The sequence below is a fragment of the Cyprinodon variegatus genome, unplaced genomic scaffold (genome assembly GCF_000732505.1).
Source record: "Cyprinodon variegatus isolate N-32 unplaced genomic scaffold, C_variegatus-1.0 Scaffold808, whole genome shotgun sequence".
In the NCBI taxonomy this organism is placed as follows: domain Eukaryota; kingdom Metazoa; phylum Chordata; class Actinopteri; order Cyprinodontiformes; family Cyprinodontidae; genus Cyprinodon; species Cyprinodon variegatus.
In genome coordinates, this window is record NW_015151261.1 from 247,790 (window position 1) to 261,784 (window position 13,995).

Here is a 13,995-nt window from a genome sequence, read left to right on the forward strand (position 1 = left end):
ATATTTCTATTAGTTTTGGATGGTGAGAAAAAGGAAACTCCTGACAGGAACTCGGTTGTGAACCAAAAGCATACTATTGTGATTAAACAGTACTAAACCACTGTACTTGGTTGTTTTATAACAACGATAAATCAGTTATATTTAATATACTAGTTTGAATTACACTGGTAAGCCTCCATGGGGCCCGAAGCACAGATTGATTTCGGGCCCCTTTATTTCTGCAATGACATCTTTTGCTGCAATTAACATTTTGATGATCAGATCATTCACACGCCTATTATAACCTCACTGCAGCTCTGGTAGTACTGTTTACAGTCTCCTATTTGTAACACTGAATAGTAACATTTAAATTTAAATAAACTGCGTTTTAATTAGTCCAAAACATCTTTTAATGGGGATCAGAAAACATCAACACATCACACCACTTCTTGTGTCTCTGCATTGGCTCCCTGGTCCTTTTAGAATAATTTTTAAGATTTTATTGTTTGTATTAAGAGCTTTGAATGAGATGGCTCCTCCATACATTAACAACGTCCTCCAGACTTACTCTCTGGCAAATGCTTTGAGGGCCATCTTCAGCTATCACTGCATTAGACAAGGCTTAAAACCAAAGGGAACTACTTTTCTGTAGTTGGCCCAAGACTTTGGAATAGTTTGCCCCTCTATATACGAAAAGCCTCCAAAGTGGAGCGTTTTAAGTCTTTTAGGACCCACTTTTACTCTTTGGCTTTTAACACTGGATAATAGTGTGGTCCTCTGGGTCCTTTTTATTTAGTTATTTTTGTGTGTTTTTTGTGTGTTTTTTTATGTACAGCACATTGGAAACATTTTTTGTTGTTAAATGTGCTATATAAATAAAGTGGATTGGATTTAAATGTGCTCCTGAAAGTGATAAAATAAACTAGTGTACAGTTTATTTACAGTAAAAGTAACATTTGGTTTATACGTTCAGGTTAAACAATGTGACTGTATTGCAAGAAAGCAAATGAAATATTAGGGCTGCAACAAATGATTATCTTGCCAACTGCTTAATATGTCAATAAATTTTTTTGATTAATCAATTGATAATCGTATATTAAAAGGTTTCTTAAAGATTTTTCACAGAATCAAACCAGGTGAAACTAAATCTTTTTCACTTGAGGAGTGCTGATCCCAGCATATTGACAGACAAACAAGTTCTTATCTTAAATGCAAATTATGTTGGGTTTTTTTTTTTTACGATTCTGTTATCATTGCTGCTCTAAATGGGTCGCACTGTCAGCTAAAGGCATGTTTTAGAACCTCTATTCTCCAGTTAATAATTGATCAATTATTAAATTAGTTCACGATTATTTCAATAATGGATTAATAATGATTAATCTGATTAATTGCCCTTAAAAAAAGGTCAAATTGTACAAGAACAAACACAATTTATTTATAAAGTATGATATCAAGCTTGCTATTAGAGCATTTGCATATAGTAAAATACGTTTATAGTTTTAAGAGTTCATTACTCAACTTTCAGGTAGCTTTTAAATTCCATTATCTATTTAAAACATAAACTGCCTTTACCCAAATTTATAACTTTTATGCTGCACTCTGCTTCCACAAAATTTTGAGTAGAATCTTAGGGGTTTGCCAAATACTAATTCATTTAAAGTATGCGCTCAAAGGTCATTTAAGTTCAAAATGTTTCTTTATTAAACAATCATACTATAAAGTGTAGCTCTTTTTTGATTAATTGAAAATTGAAAAAGGTTTAATGTTTGATATCTGCAGCCCTGCTATATTCATTTACAAATCAAATTACAAATCACCAACAGGGAGTTGTGTTCTTGGGGGCCACCCAGAAGCCCTGGGGGCCATTAGCAGTTGCTTAGTTCGATTTATCTCTGATAATCACACAGTTGATATGCAAGTTCACCTTCAGCCTGAAGGTAAAAAGTTCTGACAGAAGATCAGCTGTTTCTGTAAAATATTTTATACACAAAGTAAAGTTTCTTCTGGACAGTCGTCCAAAAAGTGTCTCTCAGTGATCAAAGCCAGCTTTTTTGAGACAGAGAATTAAATCTTACTCTCCAAGGAAAAGACAAAGACCAAGAACTTCTAAGACCAAAGTCCTAGACAGTTTTTTTTAGAATTATATATATTTTTGGGGGGGTTAATATCCTAATGAAAATAAGTTCTTAAAACGCCTCATTGCCATAATAATCTTACATATGTTGAAAGTAATCAAGATGTGTCTTATAATGATAATAAAAATGTAATATTTTCAAAGATTTTTGTCAAACATCTACATTTGCAAAACAAGGTCTGACCTAGATAGATTTCTTTTTAAATCTGGATTAATCTCACTGTAAAATTTAAATTATTCTAGATTCATCTACATTAAAATCACTCATTTGAATTCTGCCAAAGGCATTCATGTGCTAACTACAGAATTTAAAATCACACGTAATTCCGTCTTCTTACTTAAGCTTTCGAGAAAGTTATAAATACTTTTTTGGTCATTTGTTACTGTGTTTGTGCTGTAAAAAACAGAGTGACCCACATGTATTCTCCTCATGATAGTTCGCCTCGCACGTAGTTTGTAAGTTGGGTTACCTGTGGCCGCCTGGAGAAATAGTTTGAGCCCATCGTTGGCAGCTATCCACTGAGCGAGGAGATTAGTTATCTTGGCTGATAGAGCTGTGCTAATAGCTGCTTCCATGTCAGCACACATTTTTTTCTTATAAATAGTTTATTATCTGATTGTGGCACATGGGGTGATTTGTTTCTAAGAACAATGCATTGGCCGGTTTAATGTTTTAAGGTACTGTTGGCAGAGATAGGGGATCTGGAGTCATCAAGTCATCTCTTTGTCATGTATTTGTTCTGACCAGGTGAGTCCATTCTGCACAGTTAAACCAGATTGGACTCACCTGGTTCACTGGCTGGGTAAAACAAATACATGACAGAGAGATGACTTGTTGACTCCAGATCCCCTATCTCTGACTGTCGGTATATCATGGTATTAAAACCATGATATACCGACAGTGGCGTAAGCTGAAGGAGTTTGCCCTGAAACCAGATGGTTGTCGGTTCAAGCCCCAGCTTTCGGTGTCATTGTGTAATTGGGCAGGACACTTCACCCGCATTGCCTACTGATGGTGGTCAGAAGGCCCGATGGCGCCAGTGTACAGCAGCCTCGCTTCTGTCAGTGAGCCCCAGGGCAGCAGTAGATACAATGTAGCTTTCCACTATCAGTGAGTGAGTGTGTGAGGTAATGGTTGATGTAGTGTAAAGCGCTTTGGTCAAGTCTCCTGACTTGAAAAAGTGACCATGAATAGCTATGGGGCTGCCCCACACTTTTCCTATTTAAACACATTTTAATTTTTCAATTTTCATTTGAATACTTTTGCTACCATAGGAAGGCAAATGGCTTGGTGGTAATTTCACAGTACACCTGCACAGGTTGGAAGACTGATTGGTTCTGGCCCCCATATATACGTCTGCGCTAAAATATCAAGGTGAACATCATCCTTAGTATAGACAAAGCTTCCAACCCAACCGTGAGAATAGATTAACGGCGATTTTTTTTCTTTATCGCCTGATAAGAGCCCGATCCTTGGCCAAGGCCATTAAGGCTAACAGGTTACTCCATAGTCATAATTCTAACCACTAACAGTGGTGTCATATTACAGACGTGTCCACTGAGGAAAACACACCCCTTGGGTTCCAGGTAGTGATGCTTGTTTTATTGGAAAGATGCTTACCTTTTCTCAGCTGCGGATTCATCGAGAGTTGTCCAATGTGCATACTGTACGTTTTTCGATGCCTTTCAGTTACAGACTTTGAAAACCGGAAAGGTTAAAGGAGGGATTGTTTGTCCGTTTCACAGGTAATGAGAAAGATCTTGTGTGACCTATAGTCAGTTGTGAGCTTGTTACAGAGTTTAGTTAAAAAGACGACACTTTCCATCTCCTTTTAAGGTCATAAAATATCTACCTTGCATGGTTTTCTCTCACTAAATGATCTCTAAACACCACCAAGAATTACCTCTAGGCAACTTTTAATTAAAGCTTTTATGTGCAGTGCAATTTTTTGACAGTTCTCTACTTTGTGTTGGAAGTCATAATATCACTCATTATGTCACTCATATTAGTTCTGTTAGTTTGGGCTTATTTTAACAAAGAGAAGAACCCGCCATTTTCTACAGGTTGTGGTCCTAAACATTTTGCAAGACCACATTTTCATTTAGTCCTCATCAAGTATAGCCTTTAGGGTCTGCTTCAATCAGATTTTTCCTTTAAGTTTCTTCCATTTTCCCTTTTATTCACCATTACCCAGTGTTCCTCCATGTCTGTCTTTTTATAATTGGTGTTGTTCCATTTCATATTCCTCATCGATGCGCCACAGCTGTTGTGAAGGGCTCTTCGGATCCTCACTCAGTATTCACTCTCTGTGAAAGCTTGACTCTTGGCACCTAGTGTTGCCATGTGTTGGCCTATCCATGCACTCATATCATTTTCCAAAGCTGGATGTCCATCAACGAGAGGCAAGGTTTGGATTTTGTCCAAAGACAAGTCAGAAGAAAGTAGGGACAGTAGTAATGTACATTGAGCAGAGTTTATTGCAATTATAGCCAGACTAGTAATGATTCTCATTGTCTCTTTTTCTTTAGTAACGTTTTATGTAGGATTTTGTTTGAGCAAGGATCAAAACTTTCATTGTACTTTAAAGCTATAGTATTGGCAAATCTACCTCACTGTCTTTCATACTTCAGTTGTACAATTTTCTTAACTGTTACGTTGTAATCATTCCTGTTCCATAGCAAAAAACAAGGGTTTTTCGTTGTCTTTTAAGTGAGGCATATACAAATTTTCTGTGGTTTCTAAAAGAAGCCTATTTTAAATTTTTCTTGTCATGCCTTCTAACTTCGCTCTGCCATCTCTGCCGCCTTTCAGGTTGTTGGTTATTTCTCCTTTCTGTCATTCAGTTACACAGGACACCTCCTCATGCATTATTAAACATGTTAAAGGCTGAGTTTGAAGTTCTGTATGAGCAGATGCTTTATGTTACATCCTGCTTTGCCTTTAGCCAACCTGCAACAACCTAAAGGGTTATTGGAATTAGAACATTGGTTGCATAATTTTACCTCCACTTCTATGACTGTAGTCTCAGTTCTTTCCGCTCTGGTCCTCACTGGTGCTTAATGTCCCTTCTCCACAAATAGCAACTCATAGAGATTCCCTTCTGGTCATTTCTCCTTTTCAGCTTTTCCATCAGTAACAATCAGATGGAATGATTGCTGTTTAAACCATTCAAACCTAAAAGCAAGATGTAAGGAGGGATGTCAATGACGCCTTGCAATTAAAGATCCCGCCCTGTGTGAGATACTACTCCATTGTAATAGAAAATAATCAAGCCAAATTAAACTGACACAACCCATCCTGTCCATAATATAATAGGTTCTAAAGGAAAAGAGGTATAAAAACACGAAGAAAAGTCTGTAATTTGGAGCTAATTGTCTGATCGCAGCATCATTTATACGCCTTGTCATCGAGGTGGGAGTAAACTAAATACTTCATGATGGGAATAAGCAGAGGTGGTGAAAAAAATGTATAAATACATTGTTTTAAAAGAAAATCTACAAATAGGCTAGAAGCTGTGAACTGTGGAAAGGTCAAGTGGAATGGGAGGGGATGTGGGTATAAATCACAGTTTAGAGTAAAAGTTCCTGGTACATTAAAGAGGTTAAGATAACGCATGGAGCTATTTGGCTGACCTGCATTTAAAAAAGCTTGCTTTGAGACAAACAAGTCGATCTGTAAATTAGCTGGATTGCAGATTCAGCAGGGTGAGATTTTACTCTGGTTTACACACAAAGTTTATAATTTTTTAAAAACCTTTGAACCTCGGTTAGAGTTAGAGCATGGAGTGGTTAGTTAAAATCTTCAACTAGCACATTTTCCAATAAAATAATTTAAAAAATATTATTATTTTCTCTAAAATTGCAGGTTTTTTTTCCATTTTTCTCAGTTTGTTCTATGACGACTTGTTCCTCCTTTCCTCATAATGGTCTTAATAATTTAGGGGAAATATTTTATCATATTAGTCTTCCGTCTGCCAGTGCATATAGATAATGATCTGGATATTTTTGTATTCTTCTACTGACTGATACCTTTTGTTACAATGGCATGTTTTCAGCAGGCCCTTTCTGTAATCGGACATGGGATGGCTGGATGTGCTGGGACGACTCAATACCAGGGACTGCCATTCAGAAGTGTCCATCATACTTTGATGACTTTGACCCTAGTGGTAAGACATTCTGAAGCATTGCATACATGTATCTTTTTTTTTTCTTCGATAATATGGATGCCCTACTTCCTAAAAGCAATAACTAATGGCAAGTATACCTTTTGGCTGTTGAATTTCTCATTATTTTTTACAACAGAAACAGTCACCAAAGTTTGCAATCCTAACGGCCAATGGTTCCATCATCCAGAAAGTAACAGAGTATGGACCAACTACACACTATGCAATACCCTCAAAAAAGAAAAACTAAAGGTAAATATCATCTTCTTCCATCTTGCTTTACTTCTTAGGAAAAACACTTATGTGAATTACAACTACATTTATTGCTGAAAACTGTTAAGTATTTAATCTCCAGGTGTATTCAGTCACTCTCCCCACAAATGCATTAAATGTATTTTTAAATTTTAATTTGTTATTTGAAAAAAAAAAATCCATGAGCACATTTAGGGAGCAATCTGACACGGTTTGTGCACAGTTTTAATCTATGTTAACCTCTAATCTAGCTCATAGCTGAGTAGCTGCAGTGACGAAATGATCTGGCTGCGGAGGTGTCAAGTAACAAAGTAAAAATACTTCTTTACCTTATTTAAGTAGATATTTTGGCTATCTATACTTTACTGGAGTAATTAATTTGTAGACAATGTTTTACTTCTACTCCTTATATTCTAAAAACAGACTCAGTAGTTTTTTTTTTATTCACTAACACTTTAGTTATGGCCTGTTGGTATTAAAATTTAAAAAAAAAAAAAAACATCAAAATAATTTCTTTTATCCAAACAGTTTCTTTGTAGTTGGATTCAGTACTGCAAACACATAGTGAAATAAATAATTTTTCAAGATGATGCTAAGCTAAATTTGACTGTTGCCATTAGTTATAAAACTAAGAAAATTCAGTATAAGGAAGTTATCATCCAGAAAATGTTCCTTTAATAGGGTAGTGCAGTAACAGTTCAATGTTTTAAGCATCGGTACTTACCATTTTTCCTGCATTACTTTTAGTTTTACACATTCAAAGTATAGTGGAGGAATTTCGCGAATTTTTTAAAAGACCAGCCCTCTCTACTTAAAAAAAAAAAAAGTAGATGCACAACCCTGTACCTGCTCCTGAGAGGGAACGCCTAATAAACACGTGCAAGAGCGTGCATAAGCTCATTTCTCCTCGTGCACGCTCTGTTAAAAAGTTACTGTTTGCATTGCTCATTCAAGCTTACTTTCTGAAAGAAGATTTGCAATTTTTCCACTATGTCAGACTCACCACCTTTTTACACCCTACTCCCTACCAAGAATTACCTCTCCTCTCGCACACTGATGAGAAAACGGATTGAAGTATAAATGAAAATGGGAGCTTTTAAACATAGTCTTAATTTTTTCATATTTCTTATGCTTGGATGCCCTAAAATTGAGAGTTTTGGTGGACAGATAAATACAGAGAAATTCCTGCCTGCTGAGAATTACCTCTCCTGTCGCAGAATGATGCAACGGCCTAAACTCTCACATAATGATGATAAAAAGGTTTGAAATATGAATAAAAAAGGCAACTTTTTAAAAAAATTCTTAATGTTCTGTCAGAAAAAAATGTTCATAGCAAAAAATAAAGTTCAAAAGCAGGAAATGCTATCCACTGAGCAGAGAATATATTAATTAGAAACTGACTGTATGACATAGACTAAAACGTGTCTCCATACAAGTAAAAATCGTATTTATTTTCTAATCAGTGTGCGAGAGGGGAGGTAATTCTTGGCATGGGGTTTTGGTGAAAACGGGGACAAGCATATAGGACGGCCTTATGTAAACATATAACCAGAATGATTGAGAATTAGGAGGACCACTTATTTGGATGATCCAACCGGAAAACAAACATCCTCCACTATACCTTTAAGTAGTTTTAAAAATTTTACTTTTACACTTTTACTTTAGTAAAAATGTTAAGTTCTACCTACTACTACTTTTGACACCTCTGCTTCTGTCTCCCTGAACCTCATTCGGCCTCGGCAGACGGCCGCTCACACTGAGCCTGCTGGAGGTTTCTTCCTGTTAAAAGAGAGTTTTTCCTCTCCACTGTCGCTACAAGCATGCTAAGTGTGAGGGATCGCATTCGAGTCAATGAGGCCAGTTTTCCTTAGATAGAAAACTTTGAATCAATTTGACTGTATGATCTGGTTGAACTGTAAAGTGCCTTGAGATGACTTGTGTTGTGAATTGACGCTATTTAAATAAACTGAATTGAATTCAATTGAAACTCAGCCGGGCTGCAAATGCTATTCATGCTGATTTCTTTTAAATAACTGAACTTAGAATCATCTAAAACTTACTGTAGGATTAGATCTGGCAACATGTTGGGTTTATCTCTGAATTAAGTGCCAATAAATACAAATTAAAGCAGTAAAACCAAAGGCCATTTAAATAACACTTTTGTTCATGTGTTGCTTTAGTGTTGTTTTGCTTGCAGTTCTGTGTTATAACTATGATCAAACCTTTTTGTTCTGCAGGTTATACTTAGCCAGTATTACCTGGCTATGGCAGGTCATGGTATTTCCATCATCTCCTTAACAATCAGCTTGTTCATCTTCTCCTATTTAAAGTGAGTCTACAGTTAATTTGTCTTTTAATCTGTGTTTCCTGATTATTTATTTTATTTAGATCTCTCAATAATAATAGCAGAGAAATTCAACCGATTTTAAAGCAAAACAGCAGCATTTAATTTCATTTTTGATGTTTGCAACTGATTTTGTGCTTTTGAAAATATAACCAAAGATGTGCATTCTCCTTCCCTTGTTGCTTTATTCCTTTAGGATCCTTAGCTGTCAGAGAATCTCTCTCCACAAAAACATGTTCATGTCCTTCATTTTCAACTCCGTCTTTACCATGGGATGGCTTTCAATGATGGTTAACGGACGTCATGCCTTAGAAGCCATCAACCCTGTGAGCAGCTAAAATTTCACTACATCTAACTTATTTCTTTGTTTGAGTTACATTATGTAAACTACAGCCAAACAAAATCTTTTTTATAAGATTTTCTATTTTCTTCTTTGTACTAAAATTATAAAAATGTTAAGATTTAATGTCTTCTGCTCATGAAAAACTTAGATTATTTTATATATCATCAGGTTGGCTGCAAGATTCTGGCTACGTTGGTTCAGTACACGTCTACTTCCAACTACCTGTGGATGCTGTGTGAGGGCATCTATCTCCACACACTCATCATAGTGGCTGTCTTTGTTGGAGAACAGCAGCTTTTTTGGTACTATGTCCTGGGATGGGGTGAGTCAGATACATTCCTTTGGACCACTACTTACAAAACCTACTTGATTTCGGGGTGAACAATGATTATTTTAACAGGCGACTAATCTATTAATTATGTTTTCAATTTGGTAAATAGTCACAATATTTTTTTATAATAATCCTAATATTTTTAAGTGGATAATGACAATTCAGTGCTTCTACAAATATTTTAACTCAGTCGTTCCAGCAGAAGGTCTGATTGCATCGCTGGAGGGGCTGGAAGGTTTACTGGATCTGTCTTGAGGCCAACTGTTGGACTCACCAAAGTCCTTCCAAGCAGGATTTTTTTGTCTTGGCTCTCAGCTGCCTCGGGAGTCTCACAACCCAGCCAGGCTCAATTGGACGCCATCAGCTTTATCCTGCATTCACACTGACCGTATGTTGGGCATCAAAAAGGCATCCAAATCTTATCTTGGGTTCTTGTGTACTTTGAAGTCAGATGCACATCTTTGAAGTATTTTGCTTTTTTTGACTACCTTACCGACTGCCCCTGATTCTCAAAACACGTTCGGTGTGAACACAGCATAACAGCATCGGTTACTACTCACATCGCCTTACTGTCATGTTAAATTTGCAGATAACTTAGCTAAACCTCACAAACGCTCTCTGAGACTCACCTTTCACTGCCTTACCTAGTTATAAACCGTTGCTCCACAGTCTTTGTTGTGGCTGTGTTTTATTTTCTTTGACGAAAGTTTCCATCCAATCTTCTATTATAATCCTTTACTAGTTTGGTTTTAACAGCATTGTGTGCAGCTTGGTCATGATGTGGGACGCTGGCAAAGCTCTGTGACAATGACTGCAGCTCTGCTGTCCTCCCATTTAGAAAGGGCGCCTGTAAACATGTATTTTATTTTTTATTTCTCATTTGACAGTCAAATGCGGGACATTGATTTGGTTTGTGGGATTGTGGATGACTGTGACTGATTTTGATGACAGGCAAAAATGCTAGACTGTCCCAACACCGGTCGGGATGTGGAAAAACATCATGTTCTTCAGGAAGTTGGTGAAGTTGAGTTTGAATACTTGTCAGGCTCAGAACAAAAGGACCCAGTGTTCAAGGTGGAAAGACAGTTAGATTTAATAAAACCTTTATTTAAGACGAAACTGCAAATAACGGCATTGGCGTCTAAGGCAGGAACCTCTGTGGAAGGAGACAACAGGTTAGTTACCACGTCTATCTGGCAGAGGATGATAATGAAGATGAGAGACACTAACTTGGTCTTAGTACGTGTCCAGAGGATGAGGTTGGTTCCAGGCGGTCGACTACCAGCGAGACATGGCGGCCGCCCCCCAGAGAGCCTCAGTTGTGGTCTCTCAAAGGTCTGGGATGAGTACGAGATCAAAACCAAGCAGACGAAGGAAGGCAGGATATTCCAGAGGTTGAAGCTAAAGCAAGACATGCTTGGTAGACAGAGCCAGAAGATCAGAGGTCTGAAGAGTTACCGAAGGGAAATGCAGAACGGTGTTCAGAATCAGCTCCAGGTTCAGTACACAGGGAAGCAGAGATCCGGTAGCAGTCAAAATAAAGGTAAGGGAAACAGATCATAACAGGAACAGGCAGTAGTCAAGAGGCAGAACGGGTTGGGATCAGGCGATCAGAAAACACAGGTACGTTAGAGAACTCTCATCAAAGGCTCAAATAATCTGGCACTGATAACTGGTTGAAGGCTGCTTAAATAGGGACTGGAGCAGGTGAATCAGATGAGCGGTAATGAGAGATAGACAGGTGAGTGAAATGAGTAATTAGACCAGACATCAGCATCAAGCTCATGACAATACTCTGATATTTACTGAACAACAGACTGGACTGAAAGTGCAGCAGTGGAGCTTGTTGATCTTTACTCTGTGGAAAGCACATTCTGTTTATAATCATCTGAAAAATCAGAGCCAGTAACTAAAAAGCTGCTTAAGTGTTCTGGTTGGTTTCTTGGGAGTCCCGGACCCTATTTCCACCCTTTCACTCATTCTCCTTGGCATGTTCTCAAAGGAAGTGCTGTCCAAATACTCCTAAAAAGCTTTTCAAGCATAATTTCATAAATGTTTTTATGATGCAGGCAAGCACTAAACGTCACACCTGATTCAACCCTTTCTATTTTTCTGTTTAATGAGTGTAACTATCTTAAGACAGATAGTTTAGATCACAGGTGTCAAACTGGTTCCAGAAAGGGCCGTGTGGCTGCAGGTTGTCTTTCCAACCAAACAGTAGCACAACAGACTCCATTCTTATTATCAAGTCATCATGTTCAAATTGGACTCCCTTGATGAGTTGACTGGAGTCTGGTGTGCTATTGCTTGGTTGGAAAGAAAACCTGCAGCCACACGGCCCTTTCTGGAACCAGTTTGACACCCCTGGTTTAGATGCTACAGATTTTACTGTGAGAAAAATCTGATATACTCCAGTTTGGTTAAACAATTAAACCTTAAAACCACTCCATTAACTAAGCCTCTGAGAGTCTCGGCCCTTGACGGTAAACAATTACCTCAGGTCACACACCAAACCAAGCCGTTAGAACTTTTGATCTCTGGTAACCACAGAGAGACCATCTCTTTTTTTGTATTTCCATCAGCCAGCTCATCCATAGTCCTTGGATTCGAGTGGCTTCAACATCATAATCCACACATAAACTGGTCTAAGAAACATGTTGAGTCCTGGTCTGCATCCTGCCACTTAACCTGTCTCTGCTCCGCCGCACCTCCGACTGAGTCTCCGGCCAGTCGCCAGGAGGCTGACTCGCCTGATCTTTCCTTAGTACCTCCTGACTACCACGACCTGGCACCAGTTTTCAGCACTTTCTCTCCCTCTGCATAGACCTTATGACTGTGCAATTGATCTTCTACCAGGGGCCCCTCTCCCTAGTAGTCAGCTCTATAATATCTCCAAGCCCGAGAGGGAGACCATGGAGAATTACATTAATGAGTCTTTAGCCGCCGGTATAATTCGACCTTCCTCATCTCCTCTCGGTGCCGGATTCTTCTTTGTTGGTTAGAAGGACGGATCTCTGTGACCCTGTATCGATTACAGAGGTCTAAAGCAGATTACAGTCAAAAACAAATACCCATTACCCTTGCTAGCATCAGCCTTTGAACCCGTCCAAGGAGCTACTGTGTTCACTAAGTTGGACTTGAGAAACGCCTATCATCTCCTCAGAATCAGAGAGGGACATGAATGGAAGACTGCATTCAAGACTCCTCTAGGTCAATTTGAGTATCTTTAATGCCTTTTGGTTTAACTAACGCTCCTGCTTGTTTTCAGGCCATGGTTACCGATGTTCTGAGAGATTTTTTAAACATATTCGTTTTTGTCTACATTGATGACATTCTGATCTACTCCAAAGACATCTCTGAACACAAGAAGCATGTCCGTTTGGTTCTTCAAAGACTCCTTGAAAACAAGCTATTTGTTAAAGCTGAAAAATGTGAGTTTCATCGTCCATCTGTCTCCTTCCTAGGATTTGTGCTCAAGGGCGGGCAGGTGAAGCCGTCTGAGGACAAGATCAAGGCGGTTCTGGACTGGCCCACGCCCGAGAACCGAAGACAACTACAAAGATTTCTGGGGTTTGCAAACTTCTATCGGAGGTTTATTCGCAACTACAGCCAGACAGCTCAGCCTCTGACTGCCTTAACTTCTGTTAAAAGGACATTTCACTGGTCTGCGGAGGCTGAGGCTGCCTTTAATAAACTCAAGGCTCTGTTTTCTAATTTCAAGTATCTGATTCTGACCAAAGAACTCATCCATGCTCGTTTCTCTCCCGTAGACTTTCGCCTACAGAGCAGAATTACGACCTCGGAGACAGAGAACTCCTCGCAATTAAACTGCCTCTGGAATCCCGTTCTGGTATAGACAGATCACAAAAACTTATCTTACATTCAGTCTGCTAAGAGATCTAATCCCTGTCAGTCCCGTTGGTCCCTGTTCTTCTCAAGATTCAATCTGATTATTTCCTACCGGCCTGGTTCCAAGAACATTAAACCTGATGCTCTTTCACGCCTGTATTCTCCTGACAAACCTGAAACTCCTGATTCTATTCTCCCTGCCAGCTGTACTGTGGCAACAGTCTCATGGGAAATTTCTGATCAGATAAAGCTGGCCCAAGTCTCTGAACCCGATCCTGGTAACGGCCCACCTAACAGAACCAATGTTCCTTCCTCAGTTAGATCCCGTCTCATCCACTAGATGCACTCTTCTAAATTTTCAGCTAATCCCGGTGTAAGCAGAACCATAGCTCTGATCTCTCGCCGTTTCTGGTGGCCATCCCTTCATAAGGACACAAAGGAGTATGTCCTAGCCTGTCCCGTCTGCGCTCGCAACAAACCATCACATCAACCTCCCTCTGGTCTTCTCCATCCACTACCTGTTCCATCTCGCCCCTGGTCCCACATCGCAGTGGATTTTGTAACCGGATTGTCTGCATCCCGAGGTATGACCACCATCCT

At 38.8% G+C, this 13,995-nt stretch overlaps 1 protein-coding gene across 1 annotated transcript in view; it reads left to right on the plus strand.

Annotated features, from left to right (window-relative positions):
• LOC107098760 (calcitonin gene-related peptide type 1 receptor-like) overlaps positions 1-13,995 on the plus strand; it is a 57,257-nt gene that overhangs the window by 34,638 nt on the left and 8,624 nt on the right. Inside the window, exons 4-8 of the mRNA XM_015396597.1 lie at positions 6,172-6,279; positions 6,416-6,528; positions 8,766-8,857; positions 9,069-9,198; positions 9,384-9,537. Coding sequence (XP_015252083.1) covers positions 6,172-6,279; positions 6,416-6,528; positions 8,766-8,857; positions 9,069-9,198; positions 9,384-9,537 — 597 coding nt within the window. The remainder of the gene's footprint in view (positions 1-6,171; positions 6,280-6,415; positions 6,529-8,765; positions 8,858-9,068; positions 9,199-9,383; positions 9,538-13,995) is intronic.